Raw genomic sequence first — 21376 nt, forward strand, 5'->3', positions numbered from 1 at the left:
AAATCCAGCTTTACAGAAAGTATTAGAAGGAAAATCACAACACAAGGAATCCAACATTGCCAATACTGCCTACAATAACTCAGACATCTAGCGACCCTTCACAAGCACAACTCAAAGAAGGGAAACAAACACACTCCACTACACACACACACAAAAAAGGAAAATATCCGGAGTCAACAACCACTGGTTATTAATATCAATGGACTCAACTCACCTATAAAAAGGCACAGACTTAGAGACTGGATACAAAAACAGGATCCAACATACTGCTGTTTACAAGAAACACACCTCAACCATAGACACCTACTCAGAGTAAAGGGTTGGGAAAAGGTTTTTCAAGCAAACGGACCTAAGAAACAAGCGGGTGTGGCCATTCTAATATCTAACAAAATCGACTTCAAACTAAAATCAATCAGAAGAGATGGTGACGGACATTTTATACGCATGACAGGAACAATTCATCAGGAGGAAGTCTCAATCCTGAATATCTATGCCCCTAATATAAAAGCACCCACTTATGTAAAAGAAAAACTTTTAGAACTCAAGGCAGTCATCAAACCACACACACTAATAGTAGGAGACTTCAACACACCTCTCTCACAAATGGACACGTCAATCAGACAGAAACCCAACAGAGAAATAAGAGAATTAATAGAGGTAATGAATCAAATGGACTTAACAGATATCTATAGAACATTCCACCCAAATAGGAAAGAATATACCTTCTTCTCTGCAGCTCATGGAACTTTCTCGAAAACTGACCACATACTCGGTAACAAAGAAAACTTCCACAGATACAAAAAAATATTAGTAACCACCTGTGTCTTGTCAGATCACCATGGATTAAAGTTAGAATTCAACAACAATGCTACCCCCAGGAAGCCAACAAACTCATCGAAGCTGAGCAGTCAACTACTGAATCACCCCTGGGTCAAGGATGAAATAAAGAAAGAAATTAAAGTCTTCCTGGAATTTAATGAAAATAAAGACACAACATACTCAAACCTATGGGACACTATAAAAACAGTGCTAAGAGGAAAGTTCATAGCACTAAGTGCCCAATTAAAGAAAGCGGAGAAAGCACACATTGGAGACTTAGCAGCACACCTGAAAGCTCTAGAAAAAAAAAAAGAAGTAGATTCACCCAGGAGGAGTGGAAGACTGGAAATAATCAGATTGAGGGCTGAAATCAACAAAATTGAAACACAGAAAACAATCCAAAGAATCAATGAAACAAAAAGCTGGTTCTTGGAGAAAATCAACAAGATCGACAAACCCCTATCCAAACTAATCAAACAGCAGAAAGAGAACATGCAAATTAATAAGATCAGAAATGAAAAGGGGGACATAACCACAGACACAGAGGAAATTCAGATAATCATTAGATCTTACTACAAAAGCCTGTACGCCACAAAACTGGAAAATGTAAAAGAAATGGACATTTTTTTAGATAAGTACCATATACCAAAGTTGAACCAAGAACAGGTGAACAATCTAAATAGACCTGTTAGTAGTGAAGAATTAGAAGCGGTTATCAAAACAACAACCTAGACCAGAGCAAGCCTCAAACAGCAAACTCCAAGGGAGTGGAGCAAAGTCTGGGAGTGCTGATCGACCTCCAGGAACACAGAGTGACCAGCAGGGGTAACTAAAACCATGGCACTGACTTACTATGAGGAGCAACCATCTGAGTCTTGGATTCACTGGCACCTAGAAGATTAATCACCAGAATCACAGACAGCCCCAACAACCACACCTATTAGATGAAAAGATGAGTAGAAAAGGTAAGAACACACACAACACCACAAAGAGCAACACAACACCAGTAAAACCTAAAGACCCTCAACAGCAAGACTTGAACAACCAAAAATAGATGAAGCAGAAGAAAGGGACTTAAAAAAATAACTTCAGGCAATATACAGCAAACCAACAGCCAACATCAAACTAAATGGAGAGAAACTCGCAGCGATTCCACTGAAATCAGGAACAAGACAAGGTTGTACACTCTCTCCATATCTATTAAATATAGTTCTTGAGGTCCTAGTTGGAGCAATAAGACACCAAAAGAAGATCAAGGGGATACAAATTGGAAAAGAAGTCAAACTCTCTCACTGCTTGCTGATGATATGATAGTTTACATAAGTGACCCCAAATATTCTATCAAGCAACTTCTAAAACTCATAAACACTTTCAGTAATGTAGCAGGCTACAAAATTAGCTCAAAAAAATCAGTAGGCCTCCTGTACATAGATGTTAAAGGGCTGAGAAAGAAATCAGACAAACATCATCCTTCACAATACCCAAAAAATAGCATAAAATATCTCGGAGTAACTCTAACCAAACAAGTGGAAGACTTGTATGACAAGAACTTTAAATCTCTGAAGAAAGAAATTGAAGAAGACACCAGAGAGTGTAAAGATCTCTCATGCTCTTGGGTAGGTAGAATTAACACAGTAAAAATGGCAATCTTACCAAAAGCAATTTATGGATTCAACGCAATGCCCATCAAAATCCCAGCAAAATTCTTCACAGTCCACGAAAGTATTCAACTTCACATGGAAAAGAAAAAAACCTAGGATAGCCAAAACTATCCTGATAATAACAGAATTTATGGAGGCATCACAATCCCTGACTTCAAACTCTACAACAGAGCTACAGAACTGAAAACATCCCGGTATTGGCAAAAAAACAGACAGGAGGACCAATGGAACTGAATAGAAGACCCGGATATTAATCCACACACCTTCAACCACCTGATTTTTGACAAAGAAGCAAAAAATATCAAATGGAAAAATGTAATCATATTTAATAAATGGTGCTGGCATAACTGAATATCAACATGAAGAAGAATGAAAATAGATCCATATATATCACCATGCACAAAACTCAAGTCCAAATGGATCAAAGACCTCAACATAAAGCCAGCCACACTGAATCTTAAAGAAGAGAAAGTGGGAAGTACACTTGAACACATTGGCACTGAAGACCACTTCCTAAATGTAACCCCAGCAGCACAGACACTGAGAGAAACAATTAATAAATGGGACCTCCTGAAACTGAAAAGGTTCTGTAAAGCAAAGGACACGGTCAACAAGACAAAATGACAGCCTACAGAATGGGAAAAGATCTTCACTAACCCCACATCAGACAGAGGTCTGACCTCCAAAATGTACAAAGAACTCAAAAAATTGGTCATCAAAAGAACAAATAATCCAATAAAAAATGGAGTACAGACCTAAACATAGAACTCTCAACAGAGAAATCTAAAATGGCTGAGAGACACTTAAGGAAATGTTCAACATCTTTAGTCATAGGAGAAATGCAAATCAAAATAACTCTGAGATTCCATCTTACACATGTAAGAGTGGCCAAGATCAAAAATACTGATGACAACTTATGCTGGAGAGGATTGGGATAAAGAGAACACTTCTGCATTGTTAGTGGGAATGCAAGCTGGTACAGCCCCTTTGGATGTCAGTGTGATGATTTCTCAGAAAATAAGGAAACAACCTTCCTCAAGCCCCAGTAATACCACTTTGGGGTATATATCCAAATGCTCAGTCGTGCCACAAGGACATGTGCTCAACTATGTTCATAGCAGCACTGTTTGTCATAGCCAGAACTTGGAAACAACCTAAACTGAAGAATAGATAAGGAAAATGTGGTACATTTACACAATGGAGTACTACACAGCAGAAAAAAATAATGACATCTTAAATTTTGCAGGAAAATGGATGGAGCTAGAAAACATTATTTTGAGTGAGGTAGCCTAGACACAGAAAGACAATTATCACATGTACTCACTCATAAGTGGATTTAAAACATAAAGCAAACAAAACCAACCCACAAATCACAACCCCAGAGAACCTAGACAACAATGAAGATCCCAATAGAGATATACATGGATCTAATCTACATGGGTAGTAGAAAAAGACAAGATCTCCTGAGTAAATTGGGAGCACAGGGAACTTGGGAGAGGGTTGAAGGCGAGGGGAGAGATAGAGAGGGGAGCAGAGAAAAATGTAGAGCTCAACAAAAATTTATTTTTTAAAAAATACCATTTTAGGGCTGGTAAGATGGTCCTCGGGTTAAGGTATTTACAGAGCCTGCTGAGCTGAGTTTGACCTCTAGGATCCGCATGAGAAAGCCTACCCATACAAGCTGCCCTCTTGTATTGACAATGCATATACATGAGTACACACAGTAATAAATATAAATTTCAAAATTATTATCTTAATTTTAGAAACTGTATTTCAACTTTCACAACATGAAATTTAGATTTTAACTGGGATTTCATTGAATGCATAGATAAGTTTGGAGAAAAATTAGAAATAAGAGTAAGTTAAGTTTTATTTCTAGATATGTTATATGCTGATATTATAAATGTAATTGATTTTCATATTGTCCTTGTATCTAGTGTCCTTACTATAAACTTGTCAGTTATAATAATTCTTTATGTAATAATTCATGCACAATTCTATCATTAGCTAATAAAGATTCTTTTTTCTCTTCAAAATCTTACAGCTTTTCTTTTTTTCTGATAAGTAATCCTTGAGAAGTAGTAGCAGCAGGTACTCCCTTTTTGCTCCCAATTTTAAATGAGACTTTTCAAAAACATTTTACTAGTATGATTTTGATATAACTTTTGTAGACATATTTTGTCAGACTGAGGAAATTTCGACTTTATCATATCATGGTTTATCATAGATCCTTATAATGACTTGGTATACAACAGCAAATGCTTTCATTATATTTCTCAAATGATTGTGTTTTCTTTTGTTAACTTTCCAGCATTAAGCCAAATGTGAGAATCTTCAATCAATTCAGCTTTATTCTAAAACACTTTTGTTTTTCCTTACCACCCATATACATACATATTTCAGGATTCAGTTTGCTAAAATTCTGCTTAGGAATTCTGAATCCAAGTTTGTGGATGATAATGGCTTATGAGTGGATTCTCCCATCCTCTTTATTATGAGTTCAATGGACTTCACAGTGAATCTTAAGACTGCAGGTTAACTTGGAGTTCTTGAAACATTCTTAGTAACAATTACTTCAAATGTTATTTCTGTCCCAGTCTGTTCTTCTAGAGCAGTGGTTCACAACACCAGGGGTTGCATAGCAGATATTTACATTATAATTCTTAACAGTAGAAAAACTAATAGTTACGAAGTGTCAATAAGACATTCTTATAGTTGGTCATCATAACATGAGGATGTGTAGTCAAGGGCTGCAGCATAAGAAGGTTGAGAATCCGTGCCCTAGTGTGTTATACATAAACCTAAAATATTCACTATGCATCATATCATTTATGCTCTTCTCTTATTTTTCCTCTACCCTTTTTTCCTTTTACAAGCTTAGTCTGGATTACAATTTTGATTACTATTTTAATTACTATTATTTTTGATTACTACAATCTTCAGATCTCAAATGTCCATTTCTCTTAAACAAGGTATATGTCTTAAAGAACAAACATAATATGCCCTTGCATTTGGTAAGCATAGTTATGGAGAGTTGATAGTCTGCTTATATTGATTTTTATTTCTGCCATTATTCTCTTACATGTCTAATTATTTTGCTATGCAATACTCTATTTGAAAATTTTGTTGAAATTATTTGAAATCAAGACTGTTACTATCATTATCCAGAGTAAATTTTGCATTTGCTTCTGTTACACTCATGCTAGTAACCACTAGCAACTCACAATCATTTAGGTCTTTTTGCAGTGATTTGCAATTCTCTAATCAACTTGAAGACAGAGAGCTCAGTGCTGGTTCTGCAATGATAGATAGATTTTCTACCTATCAGTTCTGTTCGAATACTCTTGTAAAAGTCTAATTCAAAAATAAGGTTTTCTACAGTCTTGAACATTTATGTTCTACGACTCCAGAGATTTCTCTGCAAGTTTAACAAATATGTCATCAATACTACTGAGTCTCTTGCCTACATCTTCTGAGTCTCCTACCTAACTCAGCCCAGGAATTCATTACCTTTTCAACAATTCACTCATTTATATTTTGCCTTTGCCTTGTGTTATTGTCATCAGTGGGAGGTCAGGTCTACTCTACCATTACTGCTAATTTCATTCCTGCAGGTATTTTCAAGCTGTATTTTGTTTCCTTAACAGCCTGCTAGTGTAACTCTGCAGCCCCAGCCAGGAACGGTAATGCCTGTATGTAATGTCATGGCTGCTCCTTGTATGAATCAGCACAGTCTGCATAATTTTATTTGATGCATTTATCTGTATGTCCTTCTCAAATCATCAGAAATTATCTGAGGTAGGTCAGTGAGAAGGCACAGCTGGAAAAGACATTTACAGCAAAGCCTAACAACCTGAGTTCCACCCCTGGAACCCACATGGTGGAGAGACCCAACTCCTTTAAGTTGTCCTCTCATCTACACACCTACATGCAAATAAATAATGTAGTAAAAAAGAAATTATCTAAGGCCTAAGATGAAATATCTGTATTTTATCACCAAGGATGTTACCTCCTAGATCTCAGACCAGTTGAAACTGAATTCACCAATTAAAATAACAAAAGGTGCTATGAAATGGGATTGCAAATATCTTTTAGGTTATAAGTTTTGTGGTAGGCCAATACGCCTTTTTCATGGTTCCCTGACAGTAGATAAAAGGTCCATTATATGTGGAGTAGTCTATTATGGAGGAAGATCTTCTATTAGACCTCATATGCCTTAGTAGCCTAGATTTACTGTTTTTTTTTCCATCTGCCCCCCAGGTTGGCACATGCTTATGGGCACTCAGCTTTAGAAGTTTTTCTCTTGCTTTGGCATTACAGTTCTTTAAAGAAAATCCCCTTCACCATTGTTTTTGAGAGAGTCGACACAAATACTCTCAAGACCAACATCTATCTATACAAAGAAGTTGCTACATATTTTTAATAGAATAACACATGCAATAAATTTATCCACTGTTCATGTATGAACAGAAAGAGAACAACAAAAGCCTGAGAAAACCTGATAATCCCAGGAGTTCTTGATTTCTGATTGCTTTCAAGACAAGAGAGGTTTTGGGAATAAATTTGAGCTACTAGCTCTAAAGCTCTCAGAGCCTCAGAAAATTTTTTTAAAATAAATTATGTCACAGCAGTAACAGAAAACACTAGTGCCTTGGGGTCTGTTAAGAGAAGTCTTCAAACCTCATCTTCCCCAGTCTCAGTGAAGATGTGCTCAGGAGTCACCAGTCCTACCACCAGTCCCACTCTTGTCACTGACAGGCTGTCTTCAAATCCTTCCTGGGGTTCTGTTACTCCAGACAGTTTTTCCAATAAAAGGAAAGGTTATTTACAATTCCTAGCCCTGGATTATAAACATCGTCAGCTGGACTGCACTGCAATGTTGGTGCAGTTCCACAGAACACAGGTCTGTATAAAGCCAGTGTATCTTGGGCAGGTGAAAAGGAATTTAGTCATCAAAGCATCTGAAGGGTCGTTCTGCAGCTCATTTTACACTCTCAGGTGGTCCTGCAGTGTGTGCTCTGAGGACAGCTTCACAGCAGGTTTCCGACACAGACCATTTAGACTGGGAGCCAGACAACATTTTTTCTCCATTAAATTATATGAAATCAGTGGTATTCTGGTAAATTGCCCCATTGTGCATTAAATAATCTTATTTAGACATCTATACTAAATACTTTTTAATATAGATTATGTTAACATTTTACTGAAAAATTCTTTGAATAATTCAATATGAAATACTGTTTCTGAGATTAGCTACAACAGTATCTTTAAGCAAATACTCTAATTCAAATTTCAGTATATGGCATTTTTTCTTCTGACATATCACACTTCTAAATAATTTACTTAATACATGCTGACAACTACCAGTTTATGAGCTCCCCAACACCCTGAAAGGATATTTTAGAGAGGAAGTCACTGTGTGTTTCTGCACATAGCAGTACTGAATATGCTGCTGTTGGATTCTTTGAAGGACTGTACTGTCTATGCCAAAGTGCAAATTAGCATAAAGGCTGCTCATTCATATACCTGAGACCCCAACAATTCCACACCAAAGGCAAATGAACCAGCCTACAGCAGTGATTCTCAAAATAAGGTTTTTAGACAAATATCACCATCATCTCATGGGAATATATTAGACATTAAAATTCTTGGGAACCCACCCTAAATCTAATAAATCAGAAATCCAATATGTGTTTTAACAAGTCCTCAAGTGACTCTGATGACTGAAAAATGGGTAAAATATAGTGCTAACACAATCAAGTACTTTGTAACACAGAAGATGAGTGAAAATATTCCAGCTACACTTACAAGACTAATAAAACTAAAACAATACAGACTGGACAGATAACATAGGTCTATGATATATTTTATAGAAGGAAAACAAAGAAGATTGCTTAGTATATTATTTAAGAAGGAAAAATCTTGTATGACAAAGCAATAAAAGTATTTTTGAAACAAGGAAATGATGTACTTTCTACTCTATACAGTTTACCTAAGAGGAAGTGGGGGACAAGTGAGGAAATTATTTCCAGGAACTACAACTATACTGGCAACAATTTATCTCTTAAATAGTAAGGTCACAGGCTTTACAAGGCCATTTTTATTACTACATAATTCTGTTTATATCAAGTACTGCATAGTACATTTTAAGTCTAGAAAATACAAAATTTTTATTAGGAGCACTTTAGCTCCTAATAATTACAGACATTACTTTAAATGAAAAATGAGATTTAACCTAAATGTTAATTATTAACTTGTGATACTATCACTTAGTTTCAAAGAAATTATGAAATCATGGTATGAAATTTTCAAAACAAATTTTAAAAGTCATTTAAAAAAATTTAAAGCCATGAGGAAGTATGAAATTAACCAGATAGTGGGAGTAAAAGCACAATAAAAGGACTAGAGGAAAATAAAGTGACATGTTATTGAAATTATTATACAGAACTTTATATCTTTTTATACACATAATATTTTTCTTCTTTGTGCAGTAAAGTCATTATGGATTTTATAGTGTTGATGAAATAATAAGAAATTATTTTTGTTTTGAGGAAGAGTTTCTCTGTAGCTTTGGGGCCTGTCCTGGAACTAGCTCTTGTAGACCAGGCTGGCCTTGAACTCACAGAGATCTGACTGCCTCTGTCTCCCAAGTGCTGAAATTAAAGGTGTGTGCCACTACCACCTGGCAGTAACCCTTAAATTATTAAAGAAAACTGTCAAATTTTTTGTCCAAAATGGGGAGGAAATTGGCATTTTATTTGGTTGTAATTTATAAGCTATAAAATTCAAAGTTTTGTATTTTCTGCCATAAAATTAAATGCCTGTATAGTTACCACTCCTCATAAAACAATTTCATCTACTTATAAGTGGAAAATCGTCACAGAAAACCATGTTTCAATTAGGACTTTACCAAAAAAGGAAAATAAGTTAGAACAAAACAAAAAGAACAAAAATTTTAAATTATCTATCAATTATTGACTAGTTTTCAACAACACAGAAGAAAGACACAAATTCTGCTGTGTTTCTCGTGACAGTGCGAAATCATCACAAAGAGCAAGGGTCAGGCAGCAAAGGCTTGTTACATACCTCCTTCTCCAGTATTCTGGCAATCTCACCAAGGGTCCGATCCAAAGCTGAAGCCTTATTGTTTGCCCAGGAGCCACTGTCTTGTACTTGAAGTTGTTTTACAAGATCTTTGGCTAATCTTTGAAGCCTTGAATACAAAGTAAAAAACTGCATTAATTATGTATGTGTGTATATATGGATATTTTGGGATCATAAACCTGTTTTTCTGAATACATGAAACACAAATTACTTTCAATAGTCTACCTGAAACTTCTCTAGAGAGCAGCCAGGGGAGGCAAGGAGACAAAATTGTAGCTCTTCATCTTTAAGATCACCTATTTACTCTTAATCTAATAAAATGACTAGCAGATGACATCATCCTTGGCTGCAGTAATTGAAAACATTCTTTTTGTGTGATTCTCCGATTAGAAAAGAATTGGGAGAGGGAGAAAGTGACAGGGTGATGATCTGGAACATGAGTAAAGAACCAGAGAAGGCTTTACATTCTGGTCCAAATCCTCCTATTAGGCTCAGAAGTGCTGCAAATTCCCACAATACTGATCTTCCCATGGTCCACTTTAGAGGCGGTTTGGTGTTACTTACTAGAACAAGAGTATTCATTTGCTTTGTATCTAGGAGTGCCATACATTTTCTAGATTGTAAGATTCCTCAGAGAGGGAGCTGAGACTAACACCTCATGATAGCCCTCCCTTTGCTTTGCTTCTCAGTCCATTCGTCTTTCCTGCTTATTTGCCTTTGCAGCCGATGATTGCCAGATGGTCTCCTGTTGTAGTAGGGTCGCTTGTTCTTCCCAGCCGCCCAGCTAGCTTAAACCCAAAATGATCACACAGAAACCATATTATATAAATCATTGCTTGGTCCATTAGCTCTAGCTTCTTATTGGCTAACTCTTACACATTAATTTAACCCATCTAAATTAATCTGTGCATCGTCACGTGACAGTGGCTTTGTGGCAAAGTTTCGGCATGTCTGACTCTGGTGGAGGATCCATGGCATCTCTCTGACTCTGTCCTCTTCCAGCATTCATTCCAGTTTTCCCTGCCTATCTAAGTTCTGCCAAGGCAGTTTCTTTATTCACTAACCAATAAAAGCAACACATAGACAGAAGAACCTCCCACACCAGTCTCTCAGATATAAAGTCTATTTTTCTTCTCTTCTCTGACTTCAAACATTTCAAGTATGGTAGGTTCCACAAGACATAACTACAATTAAATTCTTAAAAATTTATTAGACATTCCCTCTGTTGTTTCATTTGTTACTTACATTAGACAAGCCTCAGAAATGGTAATAATGTTTATTAAGCTTCTACTATAGTCTAGTCAATGTTCTCAATTCCTTGAATACATTAATTTATTTAACTGACTCAATAAAAATGAGCCTTTTCAATTCATGACTCTTGGAGAAAGTCACATGATGCCAAAGATTCACAATCTCATGGAATTTCTCAGTCTGCTAGTCACCCAGCCTCCACATACTTAGTTCACACCATTCCACCCTCTTCAGAATGTAAGCTGTTCTTTTCCTCTCATTTGCTTTTATGAGTTTATATTTCATATAAAGAACAGAGGCTAGTAGAAAAAAATATTACACATATTACACCCTATTACACCCTATTACACCCTAGGAAGCTCCCCTCTTCATCAGTAGAGCTAAACCCTCTACACAAACTGCAATGCATGAGGTCCTTCTGGATCTCAATTCCTTTTCTTTTTGTCTTAGTGTCTTTGAAAATGCTCTTCATTTCCTTCTGAAATGCTTTCTCCACTCTTCTCTATCTTTAGCACAGAAGTCACTTTCTATACTATGGATATTTCTTTAATGTACTTGTCTCAAGCAACTAGCTGTTTAATGTGTGCTTCTCCCATGAAGAGCTTTCTACAGTGACATATATGTTCTTTATTTGTATAACCCAAAATAGTAATTGTTAGCTTCAAGAGGTTATTGAGCACATGGAGAATCCTAAGCACTGAACCCTAAGGTGTACAGAATTTTAATAGTTTAGTGGTAATGTGTGTGTAACTAGAAGCTATTGAATTAGGCAGTACACAAGCAGATGTAATTTACATTATATTGTTCAGTTGTTGTGTGTCATCTGAGTTATCAGAGAAGGTTGTTCTAAAAGTGGGGTAATTCGCCCCTGCAACTTCAGAAACACTTATGTTTATGCCAAGTATTTCCCTAAAGCCTGATCTGGGTCAGATTGGCCCGTCTCTGCACCAGAGAGAGAGAGAGAGAGAGAGAGAGAGAGAGAGAGAGAGAGAGAGAGAGAGAGAGAGAGAGAGAGAGAGAGAGAAGGACAACAAGAAGTATTTAAAACCTCGTGTATTCAAGAACAGCTAGAGAGGAAGCCATTTCCAAAGAAGTGACTATTTTTTATCCTGATATAAAAATGCATACAGTGGGAACATGAAGGCAGATGTTAAGCCACAGGAAACTCAGGAACTCTAGGTGCTTAGTTTTTTTTTGTTTGTTTTTTTAATAGATGTTGTGAGCACCAGATTTGATGATACTGTCTGTCTGCTGCTATTTGCCCCTTTACTTGAGAATCACAGCTATGGGACCCACCCTGTTCTGTCCTGAGACTCTCTTAAGAGGAACTCCAGTGGCTGCCTTAGGGCCAATCAGCTGGCAAAATGTACTATTGGGACTGAAACATTTGATCTCCAACTCCCATGTGACATTAATCAACTTAAATAGGGAAGACTGGTTCACATATGAGTAATTTCATAGAATGCAATTTTATTTTAAATTTATTCATGTAATTTTTAACAAGTCAAAGCATACAATATCAACTACAGCTCAAAAAGCAGCAATAGACTAAAGTCTAAGTTTCATCTATCTATATGAAGTTTACTTCAGTAAGTCAAAAAACAATATAAACTCTAAAAACCAAAGTATGCATGCCTGAAATCTGGAGCCAGCACTATCATACTATATATTACCCCTAGGGGTGTTATTTAACTTTTCTATATTATGGTTTCTTCATCTTAAAAGCTAGATCTCTCTCTCCCCCCACTTCCCTGCCTTCCCCTTACTCCCTCACTCTGCCTCTTCCCCAGACTCTTTTAATATCAGAGATTGTACCAAGTACCATTCCTATTATAAACAATGAATAATCATTGTCTTAATCAACTATCATTACTAAACCTTAACAATCAGTATAAATTCAACAAAAGAGAAAGAGGAATACAAAATCTAAAACAATATCAGCATCCTTTCCCTTCATTTCAGGTATGAAAGAGACTCCCATCTGACACTAGCTACTGGTCCTACCATGTAGAAGAACACCAGCAGCAAACCTCACTGTGCGATGGACAAGTAGCTACTTTGACTTTTGGTTGAATAAGGTCTGCACAGTATGTAACTGAATATCCAGCCATAATAACAGAAGCTGGCAGTATTCTTACCGGGAATGCTTCCATTCCATTGGAAACCAGAAGTACTTAGGGAAGTTCAAGGACCATTTTAATTCACAGAATGAAAGAAGCTTATATTTCACTGAGTTAAATTATTCTGAGGTTCATATGAACCTACCTTCAAGGAAGAATGCCAAATCATGGGGATACTTTAGTAACATGAGCTAAACCCAGTGTCATTCCCTGCCACCACTCAAGTACCACAGACAATAGAGACCCTTTCAAGAAAAACGAAACATCAGATTTTGATGGTTATTATCAATAATTATAGAGCATTGCAGAAGTCAAGCTGGAATTTGTATCTTTCCTAAAGTCTAAGGACAAAAGCAGCTTAGAGAATGCAGCTTTAACCACAGAAATTGTTATTGGGGTTACTTTCAGTAAGTTTTTTTCTAGTAAATAGCAAAAGTAGAGAAAGTAATTCCTTGTCTACTGTGTGAGGAGTATCTGTCATGTAAATAGTTTTGTGAAGAATGTTAAGAAATAAACATTTTATTCTTAAAATATGAATAAATTCTAACAACTTTATGCTCAAATTTGTCACTGGCAGATGTAAATACAGCACAATCTCTATGGAGTCATATCATTTTGTATACTTAAGAGTACATGTAATATATAAGTACATATTATGCAATATACATTGAATTTATACCATTTGGGGTAACAACACCCTTACCCTCCAACAACCAGAGACTATCTAAAAAGCTTCAGTGACAGGTATGGGAAATCTCCTTTTGAGTTGTTGATCAGAAGAGGATAAGAGACTCTCCCAAGACAATGCAGGTTGTTGCTATTGCCGTTGGTGCTTTCCAGAAAAAGAAAGTTAAGACCCTATTGCTGAAGAGACCATAAATTTCCGATACTGTGAGTGATCAATTTGGTTATGATCTTGGAGCTTCTTACCTAAGAATTAGTTCTCATAATATCAGAAGGAGTCATAGACGTTGTGAAGAGAAAAAAGTAGTCAGCATACCTATCCCTATTAACAGCTATGAACCACAACAATGACCAGAATGTCAAGGTAGTCCAAAAAGTGCAATAGTGGCACTTGCATCCTGGAGATAACCAACTGTCACTTAACTAGATTTAAGATCTGCTCAATAGGAGGGAATTCATACCTGGCACAGTAAATTTAGCCAACTACCCATGGCTGGTGAGGTTGGAACCTAAAGGAGACCCTACTATTGCCACTTTCCTACACTATTAATGTAGCTCTCATTTTGTTGCTGGTGTCTTGTCATAAAGAAAACTACACCATGCTCTGCTTTTAAAGAACAGTGCAAACCACACACTTAGATGGGTATGCTAGATGTACCTAATGTTATCAACTGTTCTACTACTAGGCATATCTTTAATGGGACAAGCTAGAGAATGTATGCATACCATTTATGTATATACATCTATGCTTATCCATATATATTAGAAAACACACATTTTCCCAATCTAATTCATTACTACAGAATTTTGCTATTCCTTGCTATATTAACTGTTCCCTTTCGTACCTAGCAAATTGTCTTTTGCTACCCTTAATATATTTATATATTTAGTCACATATCAACCAAACCATATTGTCTGTGTTACTGTATATTTGCCATTGTCCACACTTGAGCTTTAATAAAAGTCCATTTGGGGATCTTTGATGCTCCTCACATAGTTGAGTTATGACACTGCTTGCCAATGCTTCCCACCCCAACTCCCCATTCCTCAAGAGGACTTTCCATAGAGAAACCCCACTCATTCTTATTATATTCCCCTTAGCAGGCCTCACTTCCCTATTCCATATCAAAGTCTCCATTCCAGACTACTCAGGTCTTGATACCCATGACATGGCTGGTTCACTTAATGGCTAAAGTACTGTCTTTCTTTTGAAAGAAGGACAATAAACAATAGCAAGAAAGTATCATTTTTACTTATAAGCAAGAATAATTCTAAAGAAAATTATTTTACTTGTACTATTTAGTTACCAAATTCATATAGAAAAGGCAGGAAGAACGTCTGATTCTTTTTCTTTATTAATTTTATTATCTTCAAAAATAATAAATCAACTTTTTAGGACGTTATAAACTTATGATGATTTTCACTTGTTTGCTATGTTTCAATCAATCAGTACAATCATTCTTTGTGAAATTCTAACTGCCCCATCTTTGGTAAGAAGACTCTTCAAGTTGATGCCTGAGTTCTTTAGTAGTAAGTACAACAGTGGTCTTTAACACCATCTTTGCATGTGTGGCAATGTATTCAGATGTGAAATCTCCCAATTCAATTTACCCTTTTGTCTTTTTATGAGAAATGATATTTCAGGCCCAAAATCAGTGAGTACTATTGAGTAAAATTGTCATTCAGTCACTGTTTCTGAGTCTCTTTAACAGACAAATCTAGAAAGTCTCAGTTTCTCGCTCTCTCTCTCTCTCTCTCTCTCTCTCTCTCTCTCTCTCTCTCTTTCTTTCTTGATACGGGAGAATTGTCTGTATTCTGTCAATCATTTTAATAAAACGCTGATTGGCCAGGCAGGCAGTATAGGCGGGAAAGCCAGACAGGAAGTAGGGGTGGAGCAAAGAGACTGGGAGTATTCTGGAAGCAGAGCTCCCTCAGCACTCCTGCACAGACCACCGAAGAGGCAACATGTAAGCTGTCACACTGAGAAAGGTGACATGAGCCATGTGGCTAACATAGATAAGGATAACGGGGTAATATATGTTATAAGAGTTAACAAGAAGCCTGACCTAATGGGCCAATCAGTTTAAAATCTTATGGAGTCTTGTGTGTGATTTTCTTGGGAGTTGTCGGATGTGGGGTACCGGGCGAAACAGATACCCCCAACAAGGCGGCCCCTCATGTTACAGATGGCGCCCACGTGGATAACTGAATCCACAGAAAGCCTGAGAAAGCTTGGGAAAGAATAGAGTAAAGCATGTTTTCTTGGTAACAGCAATTTCTCGGGTCTGCTCTGCTTGCTAGAGGCAAGCAAATGCTCTCATCTAAGAGAGGCTTCCTGACTCAGCTTTAGCTGTAAAACCCTGCAGCTCATTAAGAGGTCCTGCCATGAAACACTTAAACAGTGTTGGTGAAAAGCTGAATGCATGCTTTTTGGCTTTCAGCTGTAGCAGGAAAAAAACTGTGCTGCTGTTTTAAAAAGCCGGCTTTCTGGGTTGTCCTGCCAGGGCAAACTCTGACTCTTTCAGGCAGGCAGTCCGACTAAGTGTGGTCTGTGAGCAAAATGCTGCAGCTTGCTTGCTAGCAAGGACCTTGAAATGCCATAGAGTTGTGGCAGTGAACACAGTTCTGGCTGATATCTCAGCCACGAGACTGGAGAGCTGGGGAGTGGGCTGGATCTAGCCATCAAAGCCACTGCTCTCCATATTGCTTAGTAAATTAAAGGCTCATGTAGTCAGAAAAAGAGAGATATACAGTAAAGAGAGATTCAAAGAGGAAGAAAACCTCTAACTGGTTTACAGTATGTTAAAAATATATGCAGGCTAAAGGTTAAAGTCATTAAAAAGAAAAAAGAAAAAAAAGGGAGACATAGGGTGTGGTGGTACACACCTTTAATCCCAATGCCTGGGAGGCAAAGGTATATTGACCTCTGTGACTTAAAGGGGCAGAGGTACATTGACCTCTGTGACTTCAAGGTGTGGTAGCACACACCTTTAAATCCAATGCCTGGGAGGCAGAGACAGAAGGATCTCTGTGAGTTCAAGGTGTGGTAGTACACACCTTTAATCCCAGCACTTGGGAGGCAGAGACAAGTGGATCTCTGTGAGTTCAAGGACAGCCTGGTCTACAGAGTTATTCCAGGACAAAGATATATACAGAGAACCTGTCTCAAAAAGTCAAAAGATAAAAGTAAAAATAAAGAAATAGAGGTTAAAATAAAGATGGAGAATACACAGAGAATCTTGATACTGTATGTTATTATGCTCTCTTTGAATTGTTTGAATGCTGAGGAAGGAGAAACAGCTGCTAAAAGGCTTTTGTTTATAAATGCTGCTGAACTAACCCAATATAGGCATTTTCAAAATACCTTGGCTTCAAAACTGAAGTCAAAAGGTATGTTACTTTGGAGAAGAGATTTTGCTTTTGTTTCCACAGAAAATGAGAGGCTATGGATTCATTCTGAGTTAAGAAAAATCAGCTTTGATCAAGGGAGGCCACCTGAGAAATCTCTGGTAGGAACAGATGGCCCAGATGTCTGAGTTCTTCATCCAGAACAGGTTCAAGACTGCTGCCTGAGATGATCAAGACTCACAGGATACTCCAGTCATGACTTGATTATAACTCTAAGTTTTCTTTAGGTTCCCATAAGATTATCAGTGCCCCCAACCAGCAGGAAGTAGCCTGAAATACTACACCCACATTCCCAACAAATGGACTATGGGTATTTTCCTTTGTTTAAAAAAAAAGGGGGGGAAAATGATACGGGAGAATTGTCTGTATTCTGTTAATCATTTTAATAAAACGCTGATTGGCCAGGCAGGCAGTATAGGCGGGAAAGCCAGACAGGAAGTAGGGGTGGAGCAAAGAGACTGGGAGTATTCTGGAAGCAGAGCTCCCTCAGCCAATCCTGCACAGACCACCGAAGAGGCAACATGTAAGCTGTCACACTGAGAAAGGTACTGAGCCCATGTGGCTAACATAGATAAGGATAATGGGGTAATATATGTTATAAGAGTTAACAAGAAGCCTGACCTAATGGGCCAATCAGTTTAAAATCTTATGGAGTCTTGTGTGTGATTTTCTTGGGAGTTGTCGGATGTGGGGTACCGGGCGAAACAGATACCCCCAACAAGGCAGCCCCTCATGTTACACACTCTCTCTCTCTCTGTGTGTGTACATACATTTATGTATAAAGATGTGAGCACACATACAAAAATATATAACATTCAAAGTTTTAAAAAGTTAAAACACCTTGTAAATTCATATGGGCTTTACCTGATTTTTACTATAGTCTATCAACCTCCATTTCTCTGGGGCACACTAAGTTAAAGGGTTCTAGTCTCTAAGATGTGTCTGGTACTTTTACTTTGGCCAAGATCCCATGGTCTGCGATGTCATAAACCCAAGGAGAGAAGTCATTGTTATTACGCTAAATGGACATCATATTAAACTGCCTCCTAAGTATTTATCTTTGTACCCATAAATTAGTGTACCAATTAACACTCATCAGAGAAGTTCCTTTCATAATAGATAACAATCAAAACAGATTTGTTATCATGAAGAGACTAAGAGACTATGGGGTAATGAACTCTAAATGGGACAACGCAGTCACAACTCCTCACATCTGTATCTTCCTCACAAGACAACCAGCAGAAGTGACAGCAGCATACTTAAAAAAAAAAAAAAAACTTCAATCTCCATAACAAAACTAAGGAAACAAAATTCTTTTCCCAACCCAAAGCTCAGGGAATATCCAGAAAGGTAGGGTAGAAGTATTTTAAGAGTCAGAGAGAGTACATGACAACAGCAAACATGTTTTCCAGGCATAATAGGGTTATTTCACACAAGAACTCACAGCAGTTCACAGTTCTAAAGGGTTAGTATATGCCCATCATGGCAGGCCGGCAGGTAGACAGAGAGGGCAATGAAATATTAACTGAGAATGCACATGTGATCCACAAACATGGGACAGGAGAGTGAACTAATCAATGGTAGAGGCTTTTGAACTCCAGTCTAGTGACACACCTTCTTTAAAAAGGTCACACCTCCTAATCCTTCTCTGATGTGGGAAAATGATTCGTATTCTGTCAATCATGTATTTTAATAAAACGCTGACTGGCCAGGCAGGAAGTATAGGCGGGAAAACCAGACAGGAAGTAGAGGTGAACAGGAGAATTCTGGGAAGCAGGAAGCTTCCTCTGCCATTCCTGCACAGGCCACCGAAGAGGCAGGATGTAACCTGCCCAGCTGAGAAAGGTACTGAGCCGTGTGGCTAACATAGATAAGGATAATGGGGTAGCATGAGTTATAAGAGCTAATAAGTAGCCTGACCTAACGAGCCAATCAGTTTATAACCTAATGTAGACTCCGTGTGATTTTCTTTGGAACTTGCCGGCTGTGGGATACCGGGCAGGACAGAAACCCCAACAAGCCGGCCCTCATGTTACACTTCTCAAAACTTCCACCACCTGGGGACCAAGTATTTAAACATTTGAGTTTATTGTGGCCATTCTCATTCAAACTATCACAGAGGGGATGATGAATTTCTATTCCTAATTGAGCAGATATTGGTAACTGATGATTGCTGGGAGGAGTCAGTTTCCTTAAGGGATGTGGCCCCATGTTCCAGTAGATGACCCTACACCCATGTATACACAGCAGTACTGAGATGACTTGGTTAAAAAAAAGCTCATAAAGTTATAAAGTTGAGAAGGAAAAGTGGTGAGAGGGAACAGTGACAGAAATGGAAGGGAGAATGGGGTATAGATTTGATCAAAATACAACATGCATGTATGAAATTCTCAAACAAGAAAATGATGAAAATTGATTCAAAGAACCTCCCACTAAATTAATCCAGTTCAAAATAGGTAAAGGAATGAAGACAACTGTTGGACACTGTTTATAAATAAGGAATATTGGGAAGAACAAGGATTTGAGCCTGCAACATCTGCTTTACCTCATAAACAGATACACTAGCCTAAGAAGAGCAATACTACTAAACCTGTTACAGGTACAAAAATATAAACTTTGGAATACATATTTCCTCATTATCTAACCTTTTAACATCAAAAATTTAGATGAACGATAGCCATTTTATACATATTATTTTCCCTCAGGGAACTGGTTAATTTTAATTCTAAAGAAAATTCAAATTTAGTACTCATTTTTAGATCTTATTTAATGTGTTATTCTGATTGCCTGAACTTTATTCACTTTCAGTTTTTATTACAAATATTTATTTTTGTAAAAGACAAAATTTTAGTTTACAGGAATATCGAGCAAAAAGTTTTCTAGTAGTTGTTAAGAAAAGAAAATGTGGGCAGTTGTCTACAGGTCTTTAAGGATAAACAATCATGTAAAAGCAAGAATTACAAAAATTGTGTTCCTTTAATTTTGATATAAGGATTGAAAATATTTTAAAGTCAGCTGCTGCCACTTCTTTAGTTGCCATGTGGGGAATGGACTGCTGTGAAGAGCACAGAGGCTTTGCTACTAAGGGGCTACCACAGCAATTCAGTTGAGAAAAGAAAACAGCTTAAGCTACAGCCCAGGTTCTAAAGCCTTGGGTTCCAAGTCAATGCAGAAAAGAAAGATTGGCAACAGTAAAAGGCTTTTGAATGCAAAGACCGAAAATTAATTCAAAATTAGATGGATAATAAATATGAGATGTGCTTACCCATTTAGAAAGATGTAACTTCACTGCAGTCTTGGTTCTGAACATAAAATATATACACTTTGCATTGCACATGCTGTCATATCCCATAAAACCAACAAGAATATTACATTAAAAACATTGGCACAGATTAAAGACTACTCTAGATTATGAAATGCAGTGTTTTTACACATATAGTTGTATGCTCTCATATAATGCTTTAATTATGAAAAATATGCAATTTGCAAATGTCATTCCTCACCATTAAAGTATCAAGTTAAAGTATATCTGCAGTTTATTGAGCTACAATGTTTGGTTTTCAATAGTGCTGTTTGAGTTGTTAACTTGAGTTTTACAAAAAAAATTGTAAAATGAGTTTTATATTTAGATTAGGACAAAAATTTCCAACATTTTGTGAAAAGACCTGACATATACTTTTGCCATTTTATGTCACTTATTTAACTAAAGCAGTAGTCTCAGGAGAAGAATTAAAAAAAAAAACCATCAGTCTACTCTGGAAATAGTTAAAGGTGCTCTATGTCCTTAAGCATCAAATATTTAGCTACAGTTTTATCCTTTATGTAAAAAGCAACTCCATTTCATTGATTAAAATGCTTTCATTTTTAAAAATGATAAATAATATGTATATCAAAAATTGTTTTAAACTAAAGTTCTTTATGATTTGTCATCTGTAAGCATTTGATTTCCCTAAATATTTAATATATATACATATCCATGGCTATATAAAAATTCCTCTAGTGAAAGAAGTTGTGGGACCCTGTCCTCCCTGATCCTTGAGACCAAAATACTGGATGCAAATAATGTTTACGCTAACCAGCTAAGCTTCCTGCTAGTTCCATCCTTGGTTCTGCTACAGCCTCGTACATTAGCCTGAGGGATCTACTTTACTTTAAAATGGTAATTTCTCAACCTGCCTCAAAGAAGCTCAGGCACCAAGGCCCATCTAATCTGTCTGACATTGCCTTGAACTCTCGACCACCTGCCTGGGGAAAAACTCCCACAGAGGCCAGTTTCCCCAGCCCCCTCTGGGTGGGAGGAGTTTTCCTTTACTGGGGCCTTTATTCTCC

General features: G+C 37.1%; 1 protein-coding gene across 4 annotated transcripts in view; it reads right to left on the reverse strand.

The window, feature by feature from the left end:
• Scaper (S-phase cyclin A associated protein in the ER) overlaps positions 1–21376 on the reverse strand; it is a 354060-nt gene that overhangs the window by 148811 nt on the left and 183873 nt on the right. For all 4 annotated transcript variants that reach the window (XM_085688786.2, XM_085688784.2, XM_085688782.2 and 1 more), the window contains one exon: positions 9567–9693. In XM_085688786.2, coding sequence (XP_085544912.2) covers positions 9567–9693 — 127 coding nt within the window. The remainder of the gene's footprint in view (positions 1–9566; positions 9694–21376) is intronic.

This window comes from Myodes glareolus, chromosome 4 (genome assembly GCF_982192425.1).
Source record: "Myodes glareolus chromosome 4, mMyoGla1.1, whole genome shotgun sequence".
Classification (NCBI taxonomy): Eukaryota; Metazoa; Chordata; class Mammalia; order Rodentia; family Cricetidae; genus Myodes; species Myodes glareolus.